At 43.6% G+C, this 27,410-nt stretch overlaps 1 protein-coding gene and 1 pseudogene across 1 annotated transcript; both read right to left on the bottom strand.

Annotated features, from left to right (window-relative positions):
- Positions 1-5,256: 5,256 nt before the first annotated feature.
- LOC101428965 (zinc finger protein 783-like) lies at positions 5,257-27,350 on the bottom strand. The gene is made up of 6 exons (XM_071215525.1): positions 27,158-27,350; positions 24,059-24,363; positions 23,422-23,548; positions 9,855-9,942; positions 9,387-9,587; positions 5,257-8,953 (listed from the first exon to the last, which is right to left on the bottom strand). The coding sequence occupies exons 1-5, from the start codon at positions 27,348-27,350 to the stop codon at positions 9,524-9,526; spliced, it is 777 nt and encodes a 258-aa protein (XP_071071626.1). The 3' UTR covers positions 5,257-8,953; positions 9,387-9,523.
- Positions 8,056-8,744, bottom strand: LOC139439045 (zinc finger protein 436-like; annotated as a pseudogene).
- Positions 27,351-27,410: the final 60 nt, after the last annotated feature.

Here is a 27,410-nt window from a genome sequence, read left to right as displayed (position 1 = left end):
CACATATATTGGTGTATAGGTGTTGGGAGAGGGGTCTGGCGAATAGTTAATAAGCAACAGGAGTACTGGGTGTGACTCAAAGGGAGAAAAGGTGGCAATTTGACCTGACAATATGTGTAGTTAGAGCTTAGGGTGTTTGATTGCAGATCAAGAAATCCAGGTTCAAGTTCAAATGCCTTCTCCCGTCAGGGAGTGCAAAATACATGTCCTACTCTGTTCCTGGCTGCCCCATTCAAGGTAGTGTTTATGATACCACAATGCATGGAAGTACAAGGGGACTTGACTTGAGCACAAGGTAAACATGGTCCATCTATGACTGAGAAAATGGGGACACTGACAGCCCCAGAGTCCATACTTTCCACTGAAACCAGAACTTGTTTCAAACACAGAAAGAAGGTAATGGTGTTCTAAGAAATACAAATGACCAAGAAAACTTATCATATCCTCTCTAACTCATCTTACTTGATTAGCTACCCTCTTACACTGAAAATGATAATAGAGAAAGGAAGGGAAAGATAGGGCAACCCATAGTTCCCTTTCTTTTCAGTTCTTTTTAACTCATTGGTAAGGTAGAGAGGGTTGGTAGAACGCATGTGTATCAAGAGGTGAAATAAAAACAGTTGAGTTACATTTGTGCTGTGTTTCCACTGTTTTGGTGAGAATAAAAAACATGCATGAACGATGGTTTGAAGCTATATTTACCCCAGAAAAGAATGTCCTTGAAATTAATCCACTGCTGTGGGTGTGGACCCACTGTAAATAGGACCTTTTTTTTTTTTTTTTAGGTTCCATATTGGAAATGGAACCCAGGACCCTGGACATGGAAATCAGGAACTTAACCACCAAGCTACACTCTATAGGATTTTAATGTTAAGATGTTACCCACCTCATTCAGGTTGGGTCTTACTCCTCTTACCAGAGTCCTTTATAAAAGAATGTAATTCAGGCAAAAGGAAGATAAAGCCACAGAAGCAAGAAGCTGGAAGCAACAAAACCCAGAAGTGAATGGACAGACCAGAAGACACAGCCTTGTGCCTTGCCATTTGAAAGAAGAATCCAGGATTGCTGGCAGATGGTCTTCAGGGAGAAAGCATTGCCTGATGATGCCTTGATTAGGACATTTTTCTCAGCCTCAAAACTGTAAGCATGTAAGTTAATAAATTTCCATTTTTGCAGAACCAGTGTAGTTCAGTGGTTGAGTGCTTGGTTTGCATGTACAAGGTCCTGAGTTCAATCCCTGATACCTCCTAAAAATAATAACTTTTTTTAAAAAAGCCAACCTGTTTCACAGTATCTGCATTTTGGGAGCCTAGCAAACTAGAACAGTATGAAATATGAACTGTGCAATTTCAGTGATTCTGCATATAAGCTAAATGCTATAAACAACTTTGAAAGCTTCGCAAAAATAAATTGGTAGTTTCAGGATAGCCAATTGGCAACTTAAGGCAAACTGAAAGCCAGAAGGCCTTTTAGGGTAGCCTTGAAAAAGACACATCTCCACAGAGCAGACTATACTGAAAGGTGAAAGAGTGGTAAAGGTATGAAGGAGATGATGTATAATATCAAAACGTTTCCTATGTCCAAGTCAGAGTCCACAACAACAGTTGGACCTGAAGACTGAATGGGGAAATATGGGCAGACAAGTCTGAGATGCCTGCACTCATAAATTCCATTGCATCTTCTGGATAGCAAAAGTAACCTCCTACTTGTTCCAAATAGAATAGTCTATTCTTATCTGGAGGTCATGCAATGACTTGTCCTGGAGAAGTACCCAGACTTATTCTCCTCAAGATGTGCCTCTGCCCCCATGGCCCCAGGCCAATAACCAGGGTCAGGTCTCAGCCTATGGGAAGTACATCTCCACTCAAGGAGGAAATAATTTATATGCCAAATAAATTCCAGGGCCTTTTAATGTATGCCAGTCAATATCAGAGCATCCCATGTGGTTATTGATTTTTGTGGGAGGGGTGGCTATAAGGCTGGATAGGAGAGAATTCACTGACCTGGGTGTGTTCACTAAAACCCAGATTTCAATATTCTGGAAAGGATACCTGGTTGCTGAAATGGCTCTTTGAAACTTGGATGTAACAATGGACTAAAGTAAATTAAACAGAAATTCTAGAAATGCATAGTAATGAGGAAGGGATCAGAAAGCTCTGGGGAGTACGGGGTGGGGATGTTAGAACATTTTTACTATGTGAGATCAGAGAACCCATGTTCTCTGGCAGGGATACACTGGTGGGGGAGACACAGGTGTTTCTATGGCAACTGTTACCTGTAGCCTGGGCTTCCTGGTGTCCATGGGAATTATGGAATTCCAGAATGGCAGAGGCAAGGTGGTAGTACTTCACCTTCAGATGAAAGGTAAATGTAATTACTGTAATCAGCAGCAAAGCTGGAGTAACCAAGGTGCCTTGACTTACAGTGATATATGGCAATGGTTAATAGATCATGGTGTTCTAAAAGAGAGAGAGATGGACAGCCAACTAGGGTTTTACTCAGCTAGTAAAATTAAAAATGAAACAAAAGCATGTCTGCTGTCTGAAGGCTGCAATAGAAAATCTCTATCCCCCACTGAGTTCTCAGATCTAAACCAGTTTATAAATCAAGAACCCAGTGACTGAAGGGAAAGTTGATCCCCTGGAAAAAGAACTCTACAACATCCCCCTCCAATATGTACAATAAATCTTCCCCTAATTCTTTTACAAAGAGACATTGCACCATTTGCTAAGAGAAGTTTGCACTGAGGAAAGGTGGATGCCCAGACTTCCCAAGAATTATTAGATACAGGGTCTGAGCTTATACTGAAACCTTCTTGGTTCTCCAGTTAGGAGTGGGAACTTGTGGAGGCCAGGTAATAAATGGAGTTGTGGCTCAAATCCCTCTCCCAGTGGGTTCAGTAGGTCTGTGAACCCACTTAGAGTTATTTCCCCAGTCTCCAGATATATAATGGGAATAAATATATTTAGCAGCTGGCAGAACCTTTACATTATCCCAAGACTTATGGAATAAGGACCATTATATTAGGAAGGGCTAAGTTGAATACCCCAAAACTTCCCTCATTCTGGCCAAAAGAATAAATCCGAAGGAATACCACACCCAGAAGGAATTACAGAGATTAACACAACCATCAAAGAATTTGAAGGATGCAGGGCTGGTAGACTCCATTACACTACCATTTAATTCTTTACGGTCCTTGCTAAAGCCAAATGGATCATGGTAGATAATATCCTGGTCATAACCCAATAACAGCTGAAGTCGCAGATGTGCTTTCTTTACTGAAGTAGATCAACACACCCTCTGGTATTTGGCATCCAGTTATTGATCTAGCAAAACCATTCTTCTTGAGCACCATCAGTAGGATGGATCAAAAGCAATTTGTCCTTACATAACAAGGAGAGCAGTAACTCTACTCCTATTCTTAAAATACAATCTTCTGGGACCTTAATAAACTTGACCTTGGTAATCAAGGTTTTGGCAAGTGGAAATTATCAGACCAAAGATGGATGGGAATACATTGTGAGTAGGCATGTTCCAGAATATGAAGGAAAGGGAAGCTATTGATTAAAAACGAGAGGTGTGGGACCTATATGATTGGGCTGTCAGAATACTTTTGGCAGTAAGGAGTTCAATTCCCAATTGAGCACCTACTCTAAGTGAGACACTATGTTGAGTGCTATAAACACAAAGACTGACCCCAAGAAAGTTCTTGTGCATTGAAGAAAATAAGGCCATAAGTGCAAAATTGCCATATAACATGGTAAATGTTAAGATGGAAATATGCACAATGTACTCCAGGAGCCCAGGGGAAGGGCATGTGGCTTTTTCTGGGGGTTCAACAATGGTTTTCTAAATGTTGCTGGCAACCCAGTTGAGAATTAAGAGATGGCAGATACAGGCCAGGTAAAGGGCATTCTGGAACATGAGTAAAGACAGAGGGATGATACCGCAGTTTCTAGGGCATGACAAACATTTAAATATTATTAGAGCTCATAGTGTTAGGAGGGAGTGGCAGGAAAAGAGATTACAGAGGTGAGTGGGATCAGGCCATGTAGAAAGCTGGGTACAACATTAAGGAGCTCAGGTGTCATCATGTACGTTGTAGAGAGCCACAAGAGTCTTAAATAGGCAACATGTTTTAGACAACATTCAAGTTGTTGAGTGGATGGAGGGGAGAACAATTGGTCTTTTGCTATGGTCTAAAGTGAAATAAGAAGCCTTGACTAAGCTTTTGGTAATAGCAGCATAAAAACACTAGTAATATCTAACACTTTGCCAGGCAATATTCTAAGCATTTTATATGTACTTTCTCATTAATGTTCAAAAAATGCTGAAGTTGAGAATATCCCCATTTACATATGAGAAAACTGAGTACAGAGATCAAGTAACTAGCCCAAAGTCAAGCTAGACAGGGGCAAAGTAAGTAGAAGTGACAGTAAGAATGGGAAAGAGGGTAAGGATTGGAGATTTAGGAGGTTTAATTTTAAAAAGCTTGATTATTCGAACGAGGGAAGAGTTGAGGAAAATTCCTAGGTAATTAGACGGGTGCAATGAGAATGGAATGTAGCTTCCAACTGCTGCTTCAAATTTATTCAAGGTAGTTATTCACCTGAGTGTAGCAGTTCTTCAGCGCCTGGAGGGAATCCATGCTGTCAGGTGCATCTGTGGGCTCCACAATGCCTTCTGCATCACCAGTGTTTAATGAATCCTAATTGAATTGTTGAATGTAATTATTGAGCCACTGTGATTATACTTAATGTGCTCATGGAGTTCCACTGGCATTTGAATGTGACTGAAGAAGTGGTGGCTCGTATGTCAAATTCAAGGGCAGTCTGTGATTTGAATTATTGGTAGCCCATCTAGATAGGACCAAACCCTGTTTTGGGTTCACTGTTATATTTCTAAGACCTTGGTCTAAAAATGAATCTTTTGATCTTATTTATCACAAATATTAAGTAGCTAGATAGTTACCATTTTTCAAAAAAAGCTTATCACACAAGTATTTTTCTCATTTTGGGAGCATCTTTATAGTCAGAATGCCCTTTACTTCCTACCTTGACAATAGAGTGTTCATTGTGAAATGGATGCATTTTTTCCTTTCTTAGTGAAACATAAATAAGGGGTATGTTCTTAGAACCAATGGCATCTTAGAGTTCAAGAAATACAGTGAATGTATAAATGTTATTCAAGGCATAAAGTGGTAAAGAAGTATTGCTTAAATTGGTATTAGAACTTTGACAATAAAAATGGCACAACTTATGAAAAAAATTTAATTCATTCTGCAAACATGAGGCACTTTCTAGGTGTTGCACACCATGCTAAATGCTGAGGGTCCTGCAGAGAAGAGAAAAGGCTCCTGCCCTCCAGGAGCTTATAGGTTAACTTTTTTTTCCTCTCTTTATTTTTTAATGTTACATTCAAAAAATACGAGGTGCCCAAATACCTCCCACCCCCCTCACCCCACTCCTCCCCCCATAACAACAACATCATCATGAGACATTCATTGCATTTGGTGAATACATCTCTGAGCACCGCTGCACCTCCTGGTCAATGGTCCACACCATAGCCCACACTCTCCCACAGTCCACCCAGTGGGCCATGGGAGGACATACAATGTCTGGTAACTGTCCCTGCAGCACCACCCGGGACAACTCTAACCCCTGAAAATGCCCCCACATCACATCTCTTCCTCCCACTCCCTACCCCCAGCAGCCACCATGGCCACTTTCTCCACACCAATGCCACATTTTCTTCGATTACTAATCACAAGAATTCATGAATAAAATATCAGTAAGTCCACTCTAATCCATATTCTATTCTTCCATCCTGTGGACCTTGGAACGGTTGTGTCCACTCCACACGTATATCAAGAGGGGGCTTAGATTCCACATGGATACTGGATGCAATCCTCCTGCTTTCAGTTGCAGGTGCTCTTGGCTCCCTGGTGTGGTGGTTGACCTTCTTCACCTCCATGTTAGCTGAGTGGGGTAAGTCCAATAAACTAGTGTCCTAGATTTCAATCCATCTAGTACTTTTTTCCATTTTGAAGTTCTGCAAGCTCAGGTTAACTTTCTAGCCAGGTAGGTCACATAGTCCACATGGCTTTGCCTTTTTTTTTGGACCCCTGTACTGGATTTCAATCCATCTAGTACTTTTTTCCAGAACTTCAAAATGGAAGCAGAACTGAAAATAACTTTAATTCATCAGTCATCATCTGAATCTGGAATCAGATAGTTACCACAGCACAAACTGACAGGATAAGAAGGGGGAGAGGGGGCATTTACAATTCCTTATAAACATTTTTCTTGTTTACAGAAGCTGTGATTATGGCAAATTACAGAGCTGCCAATAAAAAACACTTCCTATTACACACTCAAAATACAGAACCAAAAGCTCAGGAAGCAGTGCAAGAAACCTCCTGATTTTCCCAAGTGCCATTTTCCAGTTTTACCGACTTTTCCTCATGCGCCTTCTAAAGTGAGGAAAATGGTAAGTCATCTCCAATGCTAGTGCTTGTAAACATACATGCTTATACCCCTCAGCTACACTGGGTCTTGTGTACCCTTCATGCACACAGGGTCTGGGGGTAGGATGGGGGATGGTGGGTGCGTGGCAGATTTTGAGACACAGGAGCAAATCTGACAGCTAGGGCTCTGAAAACCTAGGAGATCCTGAGGGGGTTGCCTGCAACATTGGGGAATTTCTAATTGTCAGGGCCACAGCCGGAGCCAATTTGGCTGACATCTCCAGGAGCTGAGAAGAAACTCAATTTGTCAAAATGGTGTGGTTCTGAACTAACCAACCACCCAAAAAAAAAAAAAAAAAGACTACCTGAACAGCCCATTACTGGACTGAAATCAGTCAGATGAGGGGAGGTTCCTCAGCAGCTGGCAGGCTATGGCCAGGTTTCTTTCCTCCCCTTTTCCTTGACTTTCAAGTGCTTCTGCAATGCTTACTGCTGCCCATACCATGTGCTGGTATTTCCGTGTGGACCCCAGTGATCATTTATGGTAGATAAGCCCTCCACAGTCCCACAACGAGGCCTTTAAGATAGAAGCCTAGGTTTTCTTTGTATTACCACAGTGGCTGGCATAGGGCCGGGAACAAGTTGGGTCCTCAGAAAGGTCCATTTGCCTCATGCTCCCAACGATGCCTCAAAGGGCAAATCTTATACCAGCTGGATAGTACCTTTTCTGGGCCCAAGGTTCTGGTCATGAGAGCCAGACCATAGCCAGACCAGACCCTTCTGTGGCAATGTGGTCTGTGAAGTTGCCTTTCTGAGGTAATGGAGGGGAAAGGTGGGTTCGCTTTGTCTTATGCCTCACCAAGAATCTCAGAATCATATCTGAGGGGCACTCGGGAGCCACTAATTAAAATGAAAGGCTGGGATGGCCTGCAGAGCAGATGTTCTCCTGAGCCACGGAGGCACTCATACCACCACTTCCCAGGAAGCACTTTAGAACCTGCCTGGTTAGCATGGGAAACCAAAGGGGTATAAACAAAGGGGAGCAAACCTAAGGTTCCACCCTGGGAGTACCAAGTAACTACTCATCTCCTACCTGGGAACTGTCTCCCAAAATCACTCCATTAAGTCAACCATTCTCTTTCCCCACCCCACACCCCAACCCAGACAGTGCTGCAGGGTGAGGCCCAAGACCCTAAAGGTTTCACCAAAGGTTGGAATTGATTCCTATGACGCTGCTTCCATGCAGGCTGCTCTGACATGCTGCAGCAAGAAGTCCCTTGACCCTCTGTCCACCCTGGAGTCCCTGGGAAACCTAGTCGCCATCACAGAAATACTCTGAAGCTCCCCTCAGGAGAAATGGTTTGAGTTCAAGGGACAGCAATCCCTCTCTGCCTCAGTGGTCCCTCTAGGGGGCCCTTAGGGTGCTAACCCACATTCCTCATCTTCACACAGGAATGAGAACCGTATGGGGATGTCCCTAGGCCCTCTGGATCAACCCCCCTTGGCTGTCTGCCTCCTTTGCACCCACTGTGGTCCAGCTCATTCCTGGCACCCTCTGACCTGGGTGCGGGACTAGGATCACTTGGGGGCTACTCCTGCACTGCACCTTTGAGGGGTCCCCTGGGGGGCTTTTTGGTCAGGGAGCCCCTCTCACAGGCTGCCAAATACCGGGAGACCTGGCTGGCATGGCTGCCCTGGTGGCGATCAAGCCAGATGTGACAGATGAAGCTCTTGCCACACTGGCCACAGGGATAGAGCTTCTCCTGGGAGTGGCTGCGCAGGTGTCGCAGGAAGCTGGGCCTTGGCGTGAAGCGCTTGCTGCACTGGGTGTACTTGAAGGTGCGCTTGCCTGAGTGCACGTTTTGGTGCACCGTCAGGTTGGCCAGGCGCATGAAGTGCTTCTCACACTGCGCGCACTGGTGGGGCTTCTCGCAGGTGTGCGTGCGCCGGTGCTCCAGCAGCGTGGACAGGTGGCTGAAGCGCTTGTCACAGTCGGCAAAGGGTACGGCTTCTCTCCCTTGTGTGTGCGGTAGTGAGTAGTGAGTGTGGACTGGTGGATGAAGCTCTTGCCGCACTGGGCGCAGGTGTAGGTGCGCTTGGCCGTGTGCACACAGCAGTGGCTGGTGAGGTTGGCCCGCTGTGTGAAGCTCTTCAGACACTGAGGACAGGTGAAGGGCCGTGGAACGTGATGGGTGCATTGGTGCTGCGCCCACTGCTCCTTCCGGCGGAAGCTCTGGCTGTACTCGGTGCAGGGGTAGCCCTGTCCCTCTGCTGCCATGGCCTGGTTCTGAGGGCCGAGAGGGAGGGAGCCCACGCCTCACCCATTGGGGGCAGGCTTGCTGGGTGGGGCCCCTGGCTGAGGCAGAGCCTCACAAGTATCTGGCTTTAAGCCCTCTTTGTCACATCCTCTTTCCACTACCCAGGTTGACTTGGGTCCCTCAGAATCTGTCTCCTGGCTCTTCTCTTTGCTGACCAGCCACACCTGTGCTGGGAAGGGACAGAGAAGGGCACAGCCATTAAGTCGCCTCTGCCTTAAGCTCTGGAGTCAGGCCACCCCACCCTTTGCTCTCTTGGTATCTGCGTATGACCCTCTGCTCTGGCCCCAGCCGACCTGATCTCCTAGTACCTTCTGCCCAGTTTGCCAATCTACTTACCGTTTCTACCAGAACCCTGTTCAGCCCCATCTCTATGCCTCTGTGCCAACGGTCCTCTCCACCTAGAGTGCTCCTAGCTTTCTCTGCTTCTTACCCACCCTTCAAGCCTCTCTCAAGTCTCAGCTCTCGCACAGAGCCTCCCAAGACCAGCCCAGTGACATTTCCTATTTGATGGCACTCTCAATAGTACCATGCGAGGAGACATCCCATATACCACAGTTGGCCACAGAATCCCTTAAATTTTCATCCAAACTGTAAGCACATACGCTTTTTTTAGGATACTGTCCAAAAGTTTCATCAGATTCTCAAAGGGCTCTCTGACTCTGAAAACAGTTGAGTTCTCTTCTTCTTTTATGGTGTTTATCTGTGCTAAGTCTTCTCTCTCCTCCTGAGTTAGAAACTCCTAGAGGGCTGAGACGTGGGTCTTATACACTGATGAATCCCTGAAGTGCCCAGCTCCACAGTGGCTACAGAGGTATTAAAAAAAAAATGAAGTCAGGAAACAGTTTTCTGGGATAAAAAGAGAATGATTAAATGCAACTGTATGGAAAGAGACCACACAGCCAATGCCCAAAGGTCAGAGAGATAAAAAGGTGCACGGAGCCAGCTCACAGCATCCCCCTCAGGACACTCCTGCAGAAGAAGGCACAGAAAGGTGCTCTGAGGCCTTTCCAGGACCACATGTCTCCCAAAGCATAGGGGTTCAGCCTGCAGCCTTGCCCACCAATCCTTACCTGAGTAGAGGTGCATAGAGATCTCCTCTGGGACCTGCTGGTTCCTCCCATAGGCCTCTTCCTCTTGCTTCATCCATGGCAGAACTTCCTGAGAAGATACCAAGGGGCCTGTTTCTAAGGCAGGGAGAGGGGCCTTGAATGCATTAGATGTCACTGGGCTGTTTCCCTTTCACAATCTACGTCTGGGACCAGGTACCACAAGGGCACTCCCACCAGAACTACAGACCCCAGCAAACGCCAGGCAGGCCCTGGGAATTTATGAGAACCAGAGAGTGTGAAATGGTACCCTGGACAAGGAAACAGGGAGCTGGAGGTGAGCACTGCAACTGTCAGGAGAGCTGTGACAGAGACTGGTAGTCATCTTCCAGTACTATCTACCTCTTCTTCAACAGTAACAGAACATTTTTTTGTTTTTTTTCTGGGCATGTGGCCACCTAGAATAAAGACAACCAGGTCTCCCATGCCAGTAGAGGTAGCCATGTAGCAGGTTCTAATGGAAGGCGAGGGGGTCTGCTTCTGACAGCTACATGACCTCTGATAATGTATCTAGTCTCCCTGTGCCTCAGTTTCTTTATAACTTGAAGAAACAAAAGGTTATGAGGCTTAAAGGGGTCAATATTTAAAAATACGTAAGTACTAAACATGTTTTTATTGCACAAAAAATGTGTTGCCCTTCAAGGGAACGGGTGTCCTCCCCCCACTCCCCCTTCTTGCTTCCTTCCTAATGGCTATGGACATGGTAGTGTGCCATCTCGTTCCATGGCAACAAGGCCACGCCCTCAGAAAAGTAAAGCAACAAGAAGGAAGGAGCCTGGGTCTCTGACACTGTGGGCTGCCAAACCAGCTCTGCCTGAGAGAGAAACAAATCACTATTTTGTTTAAGCTACTGTTTGTGTTTTGTTTTATTGTTTTAGTCTGTATTACACAGAAAATCTTAATCCTGAGTAACACAGTGACTGTGGGTAAGTGACCTCACAGTCTGCACCAATCTTTAAGACCTGTCAGAGTAAAGAATAATCACTGCTCCTCACTCCTGCCCAGGGCTTGACACAGGGTAAGCACAATTTTTGTTAAATAAATGATTGAATGGAGAACATCCCATGCCACAAATATCCCACAGCTATCCACAGAGCTCAGCACTGTGCAGATTTCTACTGAGGACCCCAGGGACACAGCTCTTCTGTTTCTGTTGGAAGACCAAGGCACCTTTGACAGCCACTTTCTGAAGACAACCAGCCTGACCACATGTGCCTGGTTTTCGACACACCACACTTAACAGCACCCTGGAAACAAAGGCCCTTTAACACAGTCAGCCCAGGCTCTCAAGGAATGAAGTAGATCAAAGTGTACCAACATGGTTAAAATGGCAAATTTCATGTTAAATATAAATTACTACAATAAAACAAAAAACAAAAAATGGTCACAAAAAATGTATCAACATGAAAAGTTCTTAACATATTAAGTGAAATCAGCAAGCTGCAAAATAATATGCTTGTTTTTTTAACAAACACTTATTTTTGTATGGTATTACATACATGTATGCAAATGCATCAGAAAAAAGCCTGAAAGGTTAGACACCAAAATAATGACAGTGGCTACCCTGGGGAGGGGACGAGGATGGTAGCATGGCCGAAGAGAAAGAGCCTTGAGCTTTACTTGCAATCTTTTCATTTCTTAGTGAGAATATTTTCAAGTTTTTGTATAAACAAAACATAAGCAGGGTTTAAAATAAATTGCAGAGGAGTGACATCATCAACATGGTGATATAAGACATCCACTGGAAAACTCTCCCTTCAGAATCAACTAATAAAAGGACAAATTGTACTTGCTTGGAATTCGAGAAGACAATAGAGGCTGTACAAGGATTCCATAAATGCTGAATCAAAAAGAAAAATAATCTCTAAGATCAAATAGGTGATTTCTGTCCTGGACCCACCAGTCCAGACCCCTTGCCCTCACTTGGTCCCACACAGCTTGGGAGTCACACCCAGGCAGCATGGGCCAGTCCCTCTTGCTGTGGAGGCAAACTATAGAACCACTCACAGCAGCAAGTTAGAACTCCACGCGTATGCAGGCACAGGGACCCAGTCTGCAGAGACCTAGGCAAAACACAAGCAGCTAAGAGTGCCACATACAAAACGGCCCCCAGGGGTGGGGGAGAGTGAGACTCTGGCAGAACTGTTGGCAAGAGGTACACACACTTAATATGGTCTCTGTACACTGGATCACACAAACTCAAAACAGACCTGTCTGGATTGACTCACCTTTCTGGATTAACCCCATTTGGGTCCTCAGGATGGGATACCATAACAGGGAAGAAACTGGAGGCAGAAGAGCATCACAGAAAAAAAAAAAAGGAGGTGGAAGAGTGTATCTACTGAACTTCTGTAAGACAGGACAAGTGCCAGAAGTAAAAAGTGTAAGGAATAGGGGGCACCGATTGAGGGAGAGAATTAAAACGAACCATAGAAGCTGGGAAGAAAATTCTGCACAAAAACAAACAGAACAGATCAAGATTGCCAGAGAAGGAACAGAGGAAAGGAAGCTTTCTCCTGGAGATGAAACAATTGCACAAAAAGTGCAATCTTCAAAATTGTTCAGTGTATTCAAGGCAAGAAACAGATGAAGAAAAGCAGAGAAAATCTGAACAGTTAAACACAGGCAACTCTAAAGGTACAGAAAAATTTGAACCAAGCATCAGGAGTGACCCGGCCCGCAGGTCAAACGAACCGGCACCTGAAAGAGGGAGTGGGAATTAGGGGACAAGAGGCGAGAGAAACGGAGACAAGACAGGATTCTGATCAAGTCTCCATTTATTGAGGGTAGAGCATCAGAATATATACTAAGGGGAGGCTATTAGCAGGGGGTGATAGGCTGATGAAGCAGCTCTTCCATATAAGGCAATAAAATGCTGTTACACCACTTGCTATAGGTTGCGAGACTTCAATGCTGGTTATGGCTTCAACATCTTGTTGCGTGGCGTGACACTTTTTGCCCGGGAAACTGGGGAAAGGGGAAGAAGAAGGAGGAAGCACAGGGGTGGAGTAGGCGTACTTATGAAAACTGCCATGTTGCTGGAGACCGCAAATGCGCGTAGCTCCGGGCAGCTCCCCACATAGGAGCATGAACATAAAGCCAATCAACAATAAAACCATAGGCAAAAAGGATACATTTACCCTCAGAGTTAACACATCTAAATAACCAGATGACCAGACATTAGCAAAAATTACAAAGCCTATGATAATACCAAATGCCATTGATTGTACACTTTGGATGGACTGTATAGTTTATGAATATGAGTCGATAAAAGTAATTTAAAAAATTACTAGCCATACTCAGAAATAGGAAGATATGGCTCAGTAAAGAGAACAAATTAAAACTTTACAAGAGACACAGAATTTGGAACAACTGAAGTTCAAATAAAACTTCTAAATCAATTCAAGGAGATGAAGGAAAATATGGACATAGAGCAAAAGGATATTAAGATGATGATGTGTTAGCATAAAGAAGAATTTGAAAGTTTAAAAACAAATAGAACAAATTATAAGGATGAAAGACATAATAATGAAGATTAAAAATACGCTAGAGCACTGAGCCCACTGAGTAGGCACCATAAGCAAGGATGACGCAACCAAGTTGAAAAAATTTATGGACAAGAAGTTATAATTGAATTAAATGGTGGCAGACATGTCCAAGGAATATTGTGGAGACTTAATCCCTTTATGAATCTTGTGATAAATGAAAGGGTGGAGATGGCAACTAGTGGGCAACAATACAATATTGGAATGGTAGTAATATAAGGAAATAGTAACCTCATGTTAGAAGTCTTGGTATGAGTATAAATAATGCCTGTGTTCAGCAGAGTAATCAACTGCTTCCGCATGTCCCCTCTGCCTCTGTTTTACTGTGATATAATAAGTGCATAAAATGTATATTCTTCATATTAAAATTTTCTTTAGGTAAAAAAAACACACATTAGAGATATACAATAGAATTGAACAGGTAGAAGAAAGGATCAGTGAACCAGAAGACAGGATAATTGAAATCTACAGTTAGAAGAAGAAAGAAAGAAAAGAAAAAAATTTTGAGCATTGTTTCAGGTATTTAAGTGACAGCATCAAGCACACAAATATTTACATAATGGGTATCCCTGAAGAAGAAGAGGAAAGGAGCAGAAAAGAATATCTGAGGAAATAATGGCCAAAAATTTTCCAACTTTTATGAAACACATACATTACATGTCCAAGAAGTATAGTATATTCGAAACAGAATAAACCTTGATAGACTTACTCTGAGACACATACTAATCGGAATATCAAATGCCAAAGATAATGAGGGAAGAAAAAAGAGAGTCGTCACATATGAGGGATCCACAATAAGACTAAGTGCCGATTTCTCCTCAGAAAACATTAAAGTGAGAAGGTGGTGGTATGATATATTTAAGGTACCGAAAGAGAAAAACTGCCAGCCAAAAATTCTTTATCTGGCAAACTGTCCTCCAAAAATGAGGGAGAGTTTAAAATATTCACAGATAAACTGAAAGTTTTCTTCAACAAAAAGACCTGCCCTACAAGAAATGAAAAGAAAGAAGGGAAGATCTTCAGTAAAGGTAACTAAAAGGGTAAATGCAAAAACCATAGTACTGTTTTTGCAGTGTATAACTGTACTTTTTAATTCTTATGAACCAGAATACAATTGAACAAGAAAAAGTCATATTTCCTGATAAGGGACACACAAAAATATAAAGAGATAATGTGGGGGAAGCGGACTTGGCCCAATGGATAGGGCATCCGCCTACCACATGGGAGGTCCACGCTTCAAATCCCGGGCCTCCTTGACCCGTGTGGAGCTGGCCCATGTGCAGTGCTGATGTGTGCAAGGAGTGCCCTGCCACACAGGGGTGTCCCCCACGTAGGGGAGCCCCATGCGCAAGGAGTGCATCCCATAAGGAGAGCCACCCAGCATGAAACAAAGTACAGCCTGCCCAAGAATGGTGCTGCACACATGGAGAGCTGACGCAGCAAGATGACACAACAAAAAGAAACACAGATTCCTGGTGCCGCTGATAAGGATAGAAGCAGTCACAGAAGAACACACAGCAAATGGACACAGAGAGCAGACAACTGGCGGGGAGGGGAGAGAAATAAATAAATAAATCTTTAAAAAAAAAGATGAGAAGAGAAGACAAGCAGACACAGAAGAAGGTGTTGCAAATGGACACAGAGAGCAGACAGTGAGTGCAAGTGGCAAGGGGTGGGGAGATAAAGAAATAAATAAAACAAATCTTTAAAAAAGAAAAGAGGTAATGTGGGACAAAAAAACAACATAAAGAGGATATGAGAGCAGAGAAGATGTACACTACTGAGTCTAAGTTGGTATCTATTCAAATTAGTGGGTTACTGAGGTAAGTTGTGTAATACAAACCCCAAAGTAACTACAAAGAAAATATTTTTAAAATATACAGAAACAAAAAATGAGAAAGGGATCAATCAGATACATCACAAAAGACTAACTACACTGAAAAGGAGGTTGCAATAAAAGCAAAGAGAGACAAACAAAGATGACATATGAAAACGAAGGACAAAATGGTTGAAATAAGTACTGCCTTTACAGTAATAACACTGAATGTTAACAGACTCAACTGCAGTCAAAATACAGATTGGCAGAATGTATTAAAAAGCATGATCCAACTATATGTTATATAACAAGAGACTCACCTTAGTACCAAAGATACAAATAGGGTGAAAATGAAAACATGGAAAAAGATATTCTGTGTACATGGTAACTAAAAGAAATGGGGTAGCTATACTAATATTGGACAAAATAGACTAAGTCAAACACTGTTACAAGAGACAAAGGAAGACACTATCTATTAATAAAAGAGCCAATATACCAAGAAGATGTAACAATCAAACATTTATGCACCTAACTACAGTGACTAAAAATACATGAAGCAACACTGGCAAAAGTGAAGGAAAAATAGACATCTCTACAATAATAGTTGGAGAATTCAACACACCACTCTCATTGATAGAACATCTAGACAGAAGATCAGTAAGGTAACAGAGAACTTGAATAATATGATAAATGATAAAGCATCTTCTCTGACCTAGTGAAATGAAGCTAGAAATGAATAATAGGCAGATAAATGGAAAATCCACAAATATACGGAAGTTAAAAAACACACTCTTAAATAATCAGTGGGTCAGAGAAGAAATTACAACAGAAATCAGTAAATATCTTGAGACAAATGAAAATGAGAAGATGACATATCAAAATTTATGGGATGCAGTGAAGGCAGGGTTGGGAGGGAGATTTATAATCCTAAAGAAAGAGCTAAAAGAAGAAAGAGCTAAAATCAAAGAAGAAAGAGCTAAAATCAAAGACCTAACTGCACACCTGAGAGATCTAGAAAAAGAACAGCAATCTAAACCTAAAGCAAAGAAAAGGAAAGAAATAACAAACACTACAGCAGAAATAAGTGAAAAAGAATTTTAAGAAAACAAAGCATTATCAAAACCAAAAGTTAGATCTTTGAAAAGAATAATAAAATTGACAAACCTTTAGCTAGACTGACCAAAAAAAAAAAGAGAGTGGACACAAATAATTAAAATTAGAAATGAGAGAGGGGACATTACATTGACTCCACAGAAACAAAAAGGATCATAAGAGGGTACTATGAACAACTGTATGCCAACAAATTAGACAAACTAGATGCAATGGACAAATTCCTAGAAACATACAAAGAACCTACACTGACTCTAGAATAAACAGAAAATTTCAACAGACCAATTGTATGTAAACAGAATGAATCAATCAAAAACCTCCCAACAAAAAATAAAGCCCAGACCAGATGACTTCATAGGTGAATTCTACCAAACATTCCAACAAGAATACTAATACTGCTCAAACTCTTCCAAGACAAACTGAACAGGAGGAAGTACTACTTAACTCATTCTATAAAGCCAACATCACCCTAATACGAAAGCCAGATAAAGATAGTACAAGAAAAGGAAATTGCTAACCAATTTCTCCTATGAATCTCGATATAAAAATCCTCAACAAAATACTTTCAAATCAAATTCAACAGCACATTAAAAGAATTATACACCATGATCAAGTGGGTTTTATCCTAAGTATTCAAGGGTAGTTCAACATAAGAAAATCAATTAATGTAATACACCACATTAACAAAACAGAGGAAAAAACATGATCATCTCAATTGATGCAAAAGAAATATCTGACAAAATCAAGCATCCTTTCTTGATAAAAACAGGAATAGAAGGACACTTCCTGAACATGATAATGAGCATATGTGAAGCCATAGCTAGCACATATTCAATGGTGAAAGACTGCAAGCTTTCCTTCTAAGATCTGGAACAAGATAATGAAGCCCACTGTCACCGCTGTTATTCAACATTACACTGGAAGTTCTAGCCAGAACAATTAGGCAAGAAAAAGAAATAAAAGGCATCCAAATTGGAAAAGAAGTAAAACTTTCACAATTTGCAGGTAACATGATCCTAGGTATAGAAAGTCCCCCAAAATCTAAAATAAAGCTACAAGAGCTAATAAATGAGTTCATCAAAGCAGTGGGGTACAAGATTAACATGCAAAAATCAGTAGTGTTTCTGTACCCTAGTAATGAGCAGTCTGAGAAGGAATTTTTTTTTTTAATCCATTTACAATAGCAACTAAAAGAATCAAATATCTAGGATTGAATTCAACCAAGGATATAAAGGACTTATCCATGAAAAACTATAAAACTTTGTTAAAGGAAATCAAAGAAGACCTAAATAAATGAAAGGACGTTTCATGTTCATGGACTGGAAGACTAAATATTGTTAAGATGTCAATTCCACCCAAAATGATTTACAAACTCAATGCAATCCCAAACAAAATTCCAAGAGCATGGGGAGCAGATGTGGGTCAAGCAGTTGAGAGCCCACCTCCCACATAGGAGGACCTGGATTTGGTTCTGGGTGCCTCCTAATGAAAATACAGACAATGAGCAGATAATGAGCACAAACAGTGAGCAAAAACAACTAGCAAAAATACATGAGCAAACAGATGAGGGAGCCATCTCAGGGGCGGGGGAGATTCCAAGAGCACCCTTTACAGAAATGGAAAAGCCAATTATCAGATTTATTTGGAAGGGTAAAGGGCTCTAAATAGCCAAAAAAACATCCTGAAAAAGAATGAAGTCTGAAGAATCACACTTCCTGACTTTAAAGCTTATAACAAAGCTAGAGTTGATCACAACAGTGTGGTACTGCCACAAGGATAGACATACAGACCAATGGGATAGAACTGAGAGTTCAAAAACTGACTATCACATCCATGGCCAATTGATTCCCCTCCTCCCCCCACAGATGGCTTGCTCATCTGTTTGTCAGTTGTTTTTGCTTGTTGTCTTTGCTCATTGTCTGTGCTTGTTGTTTTTTTGCTCATTGTTTTTGCTCGTTTGTTTTTGTTTGTTTTCCTTTTAGGGGGCACTGGCAACTGAACTGGGGACTTTGTGGGAGATGGGTGCTCAACTGCTTGAGCCACATCTACTCCCTGCTTGTTTTTATTCATTGTTTTGCTCATTATTTTTGCTAGTTGCCTGCTCACTGTTTTTGCTCATTGTCTACTTGTTGTTTTTGCTTATCTGTTCATTGTTTGTGTTTCTTCTTTAGGAGCTACAGAACCAAACCCAGAACGTCCTGTGTGGGAGGTAGGCACTCAACTGCTTGAGCCACATCTGCTCCCACCAAGTGATTTTTGACAAGGCTGCCAAGTACATGCAATTGGAAGAGAACAGTCTCTTCAACAAATGGTGCTGAGAGGAAAGCATATCTCCACATGCAAATAAAGAATGAGGACCCCTATCTTATTCTAAAAATAAAAAATTAACTCAAGATGGATCAAAGACCTAAATATAAGAACCAAGACATAAAAGTCCAAGTAGAAAATGTAGGGAAGCATCTTCAGTATCTTGTGTTAGGTGTTCATTTCTTAGACTTTATACCCAAAGCATAAGCAACAAAAGAAAAATGAGAATTTTGACTTACTCAATATTAAAAACTTTTGTGTATAAAAAGTCTTTATAATGAAAGTGAAAAGAACCTACTCAATAGGAGAAAATATTTGGAAACAACGTATCTGATAAAGATTTAATATCCAGAATATATAAAGAAATCTTCCAACTCAACAATAAAAAGAAAACCCAATTAAAAACTGAGCAAAAGACTTGAATAGACATTTCTCCAAAGAGGACATACAAATAGCTAAAAGGCTCATGAAAAGATGCTCAACATCATTAACTATTAGGGAAATGCAAACCAAAACCACAATGATACCATTTCACACCCACCAGAATGGCTATTAAAAAAACAGAAAATTACAAGTGCTGGAGAGGATGTGGAAAAGCAGGAACACTCACTCATTGCTGGTGGGAAGGTAAAGTGGTGCAGTTTGGCAGTTCCTCAGGAAGCTAAGTATAGAATTACCATATGACCCAGCAATTCCTCTACTAGGTATATACCCAGAAAATTGAAAGCAGGGACTCAAACAGATATTTGCATACCAATGTATATAGCAACATTATTCACAATTGCAAGAAGGTAACCCTAGTCTATCAACTGATGAATGGATAAACAAAATATGATAGAGACATGTAATAGAATATTATTCAGCATTAAAAAGAAATGAAGTTCTGGTTTATGTGACAACATGGATGAACCTGAAGAAATTATGGTGAGTGAAATAAGCCAGACACAAAAGGAAAAATATTATATGATTTCACCAATATGAAATTGTTAGAATATGCAAATCAAAGACTTAGAATCTAGAATATCGATTACCAGGGCTGGGTTAGGGTAGGGAATGGGGAGTTAAGGTTTAATTTGTACAGAATTTCTATTTGGCTTAATTGTAAAGTTTTGAAAATTGATGGCGGTGATGGTAGCACAACATTGTTACTGTAATTAACAGCACTGAATTATATATGTGAATGTGGTTAAAAGGGGAAATTTTAGGTCATATGCATGTTAGTAGAATAAAAAATAAAATATAAAACACAGAACTGTACAAGAGTGAATGCTATTGTAAGCAATAAACTATAGTTAACAATAAAATTATAGAAATGTTCTTTCATGAAATATAATAAAGACACCACACAAATGTAAGGGTATAATAGGGTAGTACATGGGAAGAAAAATACACCTTAATGTATAATAGTGCAATTGCAATGTTCTTTCATCACTTGTAGCAAAGGTACCAAAAAGTGTTAATAAGGCAAAGTGTTAATAATGGAGGGACGGGGGGCAGGGTATATGAGACCACTGTAATTTTTTTTTTTTGAGAAGAAGGTACTGGGGATTTAACCACTGAGCTACATATGCTCCCTGGGAATGCTGTATTTTTCACATGGTTTTCCTATAAACCTACAACTTCTCTAATGAAAAAAAAAAAATAGAATGTATGTACTTTCAAAGGTTAGAGGCAGATTAGACACTATTCAAAGGGATCCAATAAGCTTGGTTCTTAAACTCTGATATGCATCAAAATCACCAGAGGAACTTGTTAAAATTGCAGATGCCCAGACTCACTCTAGACCTACTGAATCAGATCCACTTCTCTACCTTCCTCAGAATTCCGAGCAAGAGGAGCACACCTGTGGAACCCTTAAGTCAATAAAGCAGTTTTATACTACATCATCACAGGAACCACAGGTTTGTGTCAGAGGATGGAGAAGCAGCTCCTGGGAGCAAGTCTAAGTCTAGGACTGCCAGGAAGAAGCAAACTTCTCTTCTTATGAATGTAGGAAAGTTTTGCCGAGGGAGACATATAAGAAAGTAACTGCTAAAACTGCAGATACCTCTCAGACCCAAAGCAGATCCCAAATTCCCTCAAGACCCCTCATTCCTTCACCTCCCACTGCTCACTTGAGCCTGCATTCAGAAGCAACCCTGGCTCCAATGTACAGCAAGAGACATGCCAGGGGTCCTCAGTCAGACCCTGCCTGCTCTGCACCTGCCAGGAGCTACTGCAGCCCCAGGGACCAAGGCATTTTGCCACAACCTCTCAACAAAGCTTCAGTCCTGCCCCCTTCTACTATAGGAGTCCAGTCTGGGGGCCAGGGGCTGTCCCTGGGCCCCAGCTTCCCTCCCTGCACCACAGGAGAGGAAGCATGTCACCAAACACCTCCAGGCTCCTCCAATAACAGTGTTCAGCAGAAACAAATAACGAAACCACAAGAGGAACACTCTGCAAACTCAGCCTTCTCACTCACTGCTTCCCAGCATGACCAGGCTGCTATCTTCATTGTGCAGCATACAGGCCCCTTTACTTGCCTCTGCTCAACCTTTGTTGTGTCCCATCCCCACAGCTGTCTGGAAAACGCTATTAATACTTTTAGCATCAGTCCTACGTCAGCCACTCAGTACCCTTAGCTATGCCCACCTTCTTCTCACTATTCAGCTCTGAGCTTACTGACTTAATTCACCTACTCAAAGAACCTGCTTCAAAGATAAACCCAATCTCCCCAAATAAAATATACAATCTAGAAAACAAGAAATGGATGTCCTGGCATGATCCTTTGTGTTCAGAGAGAACAAGGCTCCAGGGTTCCCATTCTCTGCTTCAACCAGACTGCTTCCAATTTTCTCTATGTTATGTTTCCCTGCTGTAATTTGAATAAAAGTTTCCTTACCTAAAACAAACAAACAAACAAAAAACATTTTAAAAATAATATATCTGATCCAATGCTATTATTTGAAAGAAAACTGAGCTCCTATGCTGGTTATTATTCCTGGAGTAGTTACTTATTACCCTAGAACATTCCAGGCATTGTGTTAGGTGCTAGGGCCAGCACTGCAACACTCAGTCCCTTCCCTCAAGGAGAGTAAAGTCTAGCAGAAGATGGAGAAGTGAAGAGGCAGAGTGAGAGATACTTGAGTCAGCACTGAGAGACAGGGACAAAGTATAGGATCAGGGAGGACCTCATGGAGGAGGCAGCCCACTCTCTTCTCTCACGCATCCTGCACTTTCTACAACAGCCTTTCCCAATTCTTAGTCTGCCTTCCTGCCCCTCCCAACAAGTTGGGGTGGTCTCAGGCCACAGAGACTGCTCCAAAGGGTCGAAGTGATATGGGAAGTGGCACACGCACCACCTGGGTGTCAGGTCCTAACAGCCTTCATTGTAACTTCGAGCAGCTCACTTCACCACCCTCTGCCTCTGTTTCTCCAACTGGGGATTCCTGACAACAAACTGTTCTTAGTAAGCAGAAGTCAGGAGGTCCTGAGGTACTCACCCGTGCTGCAGCAGCCAGGGCTCTCACCCCCTTCCACACTGGACAGGCTGTGGATGCCTGCCTCTTGCCCTCTCTGTTGGGGTCAGGAGCTCTGGTTTGGTGATAGCATGATCTTTGGAGGAGGAAAAGTGATGTAGTCTATCACTAAGGCAGTGATGGGTCACTCCTCTGCAGGCCTTCCAGGGAGAGGGTGTCCTGCCAGGGTTTGGAGCAGGACCTGCTCTCCCTTCAAAATGTGTGGAGGACAGCACTGAGTTCAGGACAGAGTTGAGCCTCCCACTTCTTCCCAGTCTGGAAGTGTGGGTGACAAAGCCAGGAGGAAAAACTCCCTTCCTGCTGCCTTCACAGGGGAAGAAATAGAATCCAAGAAGGCCTGTAGTAACCCAACCATCACCTAGACCAGTCACCTCATTTGAGAGATGGGAAAACTAAGGTCCAAGAGAGAAAGTTATACATGGGAAGCTCTGAGCATAGTGCACCACCCACTTAGCAGCGCTTGCCCCCTGCCACCCTCCCTTCCATGTGCTTCCCCTCTCCCTCCCCTAAGTCTGGCATTGTTCCTCACCCCTCGTCCCAGCAGCACACTGCACTTCTCTTCCAAAAGAGGAAGCTTTGTGGGCCTGAGCATCCCAAGGAGGGGCGAGAATGGACAGAAAGCCAGCAGATTACCTGCCCAAAGCAATGAAAGAATCAGGTATGCAAGCGGGAATGGAATGGGAGTGGGAAGGAGGTATGAAAATCTCCTAGACTAAAATATATCTTACACAAGGACACTCATATGCAGGTACACCCACCCATACACACTTGCTCTTTATCGACAGCCTGAAGAACTTAATGTTCAGGGTCCAGACTTCATTTTCTGGACCTAGGACACCCTTAAGAGCAGGTTCATGATTGAGAGTTCATTTGAACTCTCAGGAGTTTCTTGATAATTCAGTGTGCAGTACAACTCAGCGAGTCTTAGAGGATGCAAATATGAATTAGAGAAAATTAACAGGTTGATAAGGGAGATAAGAGTCCTCCCTGGTGCCACAGGAAAGATGGAAATGTGAAGAAAAAATTCATACTCATCTCCATGAGACTTTGGGTGAATCATTTTATAAAACCTAAAAACAGAAAATAGGGATACCTTCTCCTTGCCTGAAGGCAGAAGGCTAATCAAATAATCTAAAAGTGCTTCCAGCTCTCATATCCAAGAGTCTTATTTGACTGAATAATGGAATAAAACCAAGGATTTGGGGCTTGTAAGCTCCCAGGGGCCAGCGTCTTACCTAGGGAGACTAGTCCCTCATAGTTCCCCTTTATGACATGCTTGTAGAGCTCCTTCTGCCAGTCTTCCAGGTTGCCCCACTCATGCTCTGAGAAATATACAGCCACATCTTCAATAATCACAGGCACCTAAAAGTACAGGTTACCCATATCCTCCATGAGTTACAAACATTTCAGAGAATAGCTAAAACCAGCTTGCAGGTCTCTTTTCTCCCTGCCCCCAAACCAGAGGGCATCCCTGTCCAAACCACTGGGCAAATGCAAACTCACCTTCATCAAGTTTGCCTCAAAGAAAGTACAGGGACTAGTGGCTAAAAGGGTTCAGGATCAGGGCTTGTGGGTTCTTACCCATTCTTCAAGGTACATATATACCCTTTGTTCCAAATGTAGGCTTCTTGGGGGTACGCTCTAGTGATTTCCCCTATATGAATCAGTTCTCACCTCAGAGGTCATTCTGCAGCTGGAGGCACAACCATTGCTGAGGCAACCCCTCCCAACAAACACAAGCCACCCAACAAAACATTCTTTCCTGGGTTATACTTTTCCAAGCTCCTGGTGACTAGCATTAGGGGCCTATGAGCCTGAGGACCTTACCAAATCCCAAGCAGGCCCTCTCTACCCATATCCCAATTTTTGTACCTTGGGGACCTCCCCCTTGCTGACCGGGGGCAGCCGCAGGTCCCAGAAGTTCCTGTTCCGCAGCAGGTTCTCCATGTTCTCCAGGGTCCCCAGCACCGCCCACTTGCCCTCCACCTGGTTCCCAAACTCTAAGGTTGTCTTCTTGAAGTCAGCTAACTTCCTCTCAGCTGTCCCTGTTCGCCCTTCCAAGTTCTGAAGTCGGGAATCCTGGAACTCCATCTTCCTCTCCACGGCCTGCACAGCAGCCAAGATGGCCAGAAGGGAGATCTCTGCAGACTGGATCTGGACCTCCTGGAGGTCAGTCCCTGTATGCCATCCCTGAGATTAGACACGAGGAGCTAAGTTAGCAGGTCATTTGGCTAGCCACGAAAAGGAAAGGGGCCTCAAGAAGTTCCCCACCTACAGGAAGATCAAGGTCCTCTGGGATGGCAGAAACTTCCTCTGTGTGCCAGAGGCTCATTGGCCAGATGCCCAAACAAACCCCACCAGGAAGACTGTCAAAGACAGCAGACACTGGGCCATACAGAGCACCTATATCTTGAACCAAGACCTGGGGCAATTAAATAATGAAACATTAGCATCTTAAATGGACAGAGAGTATATTAGATTTGAATTCCAGCTCTACCATTTAATAGTTATATTAACAGAGCTAATTACTTAACCAGCCTCCTTTTCTTCACCTGGGAACACAGCCCAGCAGCAGGACCCAGGTCTCGGGATGGAACTTAGTGAGACACTCAAATCTAGAAAGCTTCCCTGGGGATCAGTGCAGACCCAAACTGCAGTGTCAGCCCTCACCTATTCTAGAGTACCCCACACCCAATACTGGATCAGAAGTAAGACCCCCCTAGCTCTGACTTCACCAGTGTGTGACCTCCTGCCCTGCCTGAGATACTAGGCCTTGTGACCCAGATGCCTTGTCAACCAGCCGCCCCATGGTAGCCTCCATACTAGGAGGCCAGGTCCAAGCTGTCAGAAAACCACAGCCAGAGAAATGTGACAGCCAGCACCTGAGAGCAGTCAAACAAGGTAACAGAGCAAAGAATATCCTAACTATGAGAAGTGGGAGAGGCATCATGTATTACTAGAAGTAACAAAATAAGAAATTCAGGAATGCCTTAGTGAGGGGCAGCTGAAATAGAATGGGAACTTTACTAGAGGTAGAACTGGAAAAACTTGATTCAAATACCTATCCTTCCATTTGAATACTGTGCCATTTGGGGTAGAGCCACTTTATTTTATTTTTAATTTTTTAAAAAGATTTATTTTTATTTATTTCTCCCCTTCTCCCCTCCCCCCACCCACCCCAGTTGTCTGTTCTCTGTGTCCATTTGCTGCGTGTTTTTCTTTCGTCCGCTTTTGTTGTTGTCAGCAGCATGGGAATCTGTCTCTTTTTGTTGTGTCATCTTGCTGCACCAGCTCTCTGTGTGTGCAGCGCCATTTCTGGGTAGGCTGAACTTTCTTTTGCACTGGGCGGCTCTCCTTGGGACACACTCCTTGCGTGTGGGGATCCCCTACGCGGGGGACACCCCTGCGTAGCAGGGCACATCTTGTGCACATCAGCACTGCGCATGGGCCAGCTCCACACGGGTCAAGGAGGCCCGGGATTTGAACCGCGGACCTCCCATGTGGTAGATGGATGCCCTAACCACTGGGCCAAGTCCATTTCCCTAGAGCCACTTTAGTTCTCCAAAATACTGTTTTCTCACTTACTATATGAGGACAGCACAACTTCCCTGACTCCCAAGACTGCTATGAGGACTAAATAAACTAAGGATATGGGAAAGCACTTAGGCTGTATGACATTGGCATATATTATATTGTTAAAGACAATAGGGGAGCCGATGTGGCTCAGTGGTTCAGTGCCAGATTCCCACATACAAGGTCTGGGGTTCAAGCCCCGGCCCCAGGACCTCAAAAAAAAAAAAAAAAAAGACAAATATAAAGGCCATGGATCAATGATCAGAGTATGTCATGAACCAATGACTAAGATTAATTAAATTCTGTGTACCTTAGAACCCCCCCACATCTTCCCCAAAAAAGTACTCAGCAAAGTGCCCCCCCACATACTGGTACCTGTTCCCTCCCTCCTCCTCTCAAAACATGACCTTTCCATCTTCCAGTCAGGCCTTTGATGAGAACCACAAGGTATAGCCTGGAGGAAGCAGGCACAGTCTTCACAGATTAGGGACAAACATCCTTATTCCCACCCTGGCAATGGCCTGTCACAAATCTGGCATCCAAGAATGTATCTAAACCATTTCAAGCTGTTTCTACCAGGAGATGATCTCTCTACCATCAGAGACAGAGAAAACTCTCGTGTCAACAGTTCTTGTCACTCAGGCCAGGAGATGGTCAAAACACAAATGTTCTCTATAATGCAGACCCTGCAGCAGAGCCAGCGGCAACAGCAGGAATTTCAGAAGAGTGCACAGGTACCTGAATGCCATCCTCACTGGAGTCAGCTCAGGTCTAGACCTTTACGGGACCTTTAAGACTCTGGCTCCTCGTGAGGAAGCAGAGAGCCTAGACCAGAGTGAATACATCCTCCCAGATGCTGCCACTGGATGAGAAGGGGCAGAGTGTCTTCCTGGGATGGTCAACTGGAAAGGGGAGAGGCTGTGCGGGACGGGGAAGCCAGGGGGTTAGAGTGGGTAAAAGACAGGTGCAGGAAGGGAAGCTCTGACACGAGGAATTTCACAGTCCATTTCCCACATATCCCAACCCACATCCCAAGTGTGACTCGGAGCCCGATTCTCTGAATGTCAGGGATAGAAGGAGTCTCGGAAATCTGTGGTTAAGTCCAACCTCCCTATCCTATGGACGAAGAAACTGGGGTCAAGAAAGGATAAAGGACATCTCCACTCAAACGCGGTCGGCCTAATGCGTTCGTGTCTTCCTCCACCCGCAGACTGAACTCCTCCGGTCCCGCCCCCGTTCCCCATTCCAGGAGTTGGTAGCGCGGTTTGGGGGACAGGGATCAGGACATCCTCCTGGAGAATTTAGGACTTGATTCCAGGGCCCCTGATCCTCCGAGGGAGCCGCCCTTACCGGAACCGGAGCTGCCTCAGCCATGGTCCTGCGCCGTTCCGCCGGTACCTCGGGGAGTCACCACCGCCACACGCAGGGTCGGTTTCCCGGCCCTCTCCGCACACGGCGCGGCTTGCTCTCGCACTCCGGCCGGCGGGGCAGCAGCACCGCCGCAGCAAGGCGCGAGGTCTGAGACCGCCCACCGGCAGCGACGCTTGCGGCCCTCAGCCCCGCCCCACCGGGCCCGGACCCGGCTCCCCATTGGTTGGCCCGGGAAGCCCCGCCTTCACAGCGCCCGCCGGCGCTTTGTCGGCAACTGGCA

Source organism: Dasypus novemcinctus, chromosome 5, assembly GCF_030445035.2.
Source record: "Dasypus novemcinctus isolate mDasNov1 chromosome 5, mDasNov1.1.hap2, whole genome shotgun sequence".
Taxonomy (NCBI): Eukaryota; Metazoa; Chordata; class Mammalia; order Cingulata; family Dasypodidae; genus Dasypus; species Dasypus novemcinctus.
This window is presented reverse-complemented; position numbering and strand designations above follow the sequence as displayed.

Bases quoted from the DNA above. Each gene is read 5' to 3' on its own strand.
- LOC101428965 (XM_071215525.1), bottom strand. From the start codon at position 27,350: ATGGGGAGCCGGGTCCGGGCCCGGTGGGGCGGGGCTGAGGGCCGCAAG. The intron at 24,364-27,157 runs GTACCGGCGGAA...GATGGCATACAG, and splicing joins GGCGGTGGTGACTCCCCGAG to GGACTGACCTCCAGGAGGTC. The intron at 9,943-23,421 runs GTAAGACGCTGG...GTATCTTCTCAG, and splicing joins TGAGGGACTAGTCTCCCTAG to GAAGTTCTGCCATGGATGAA.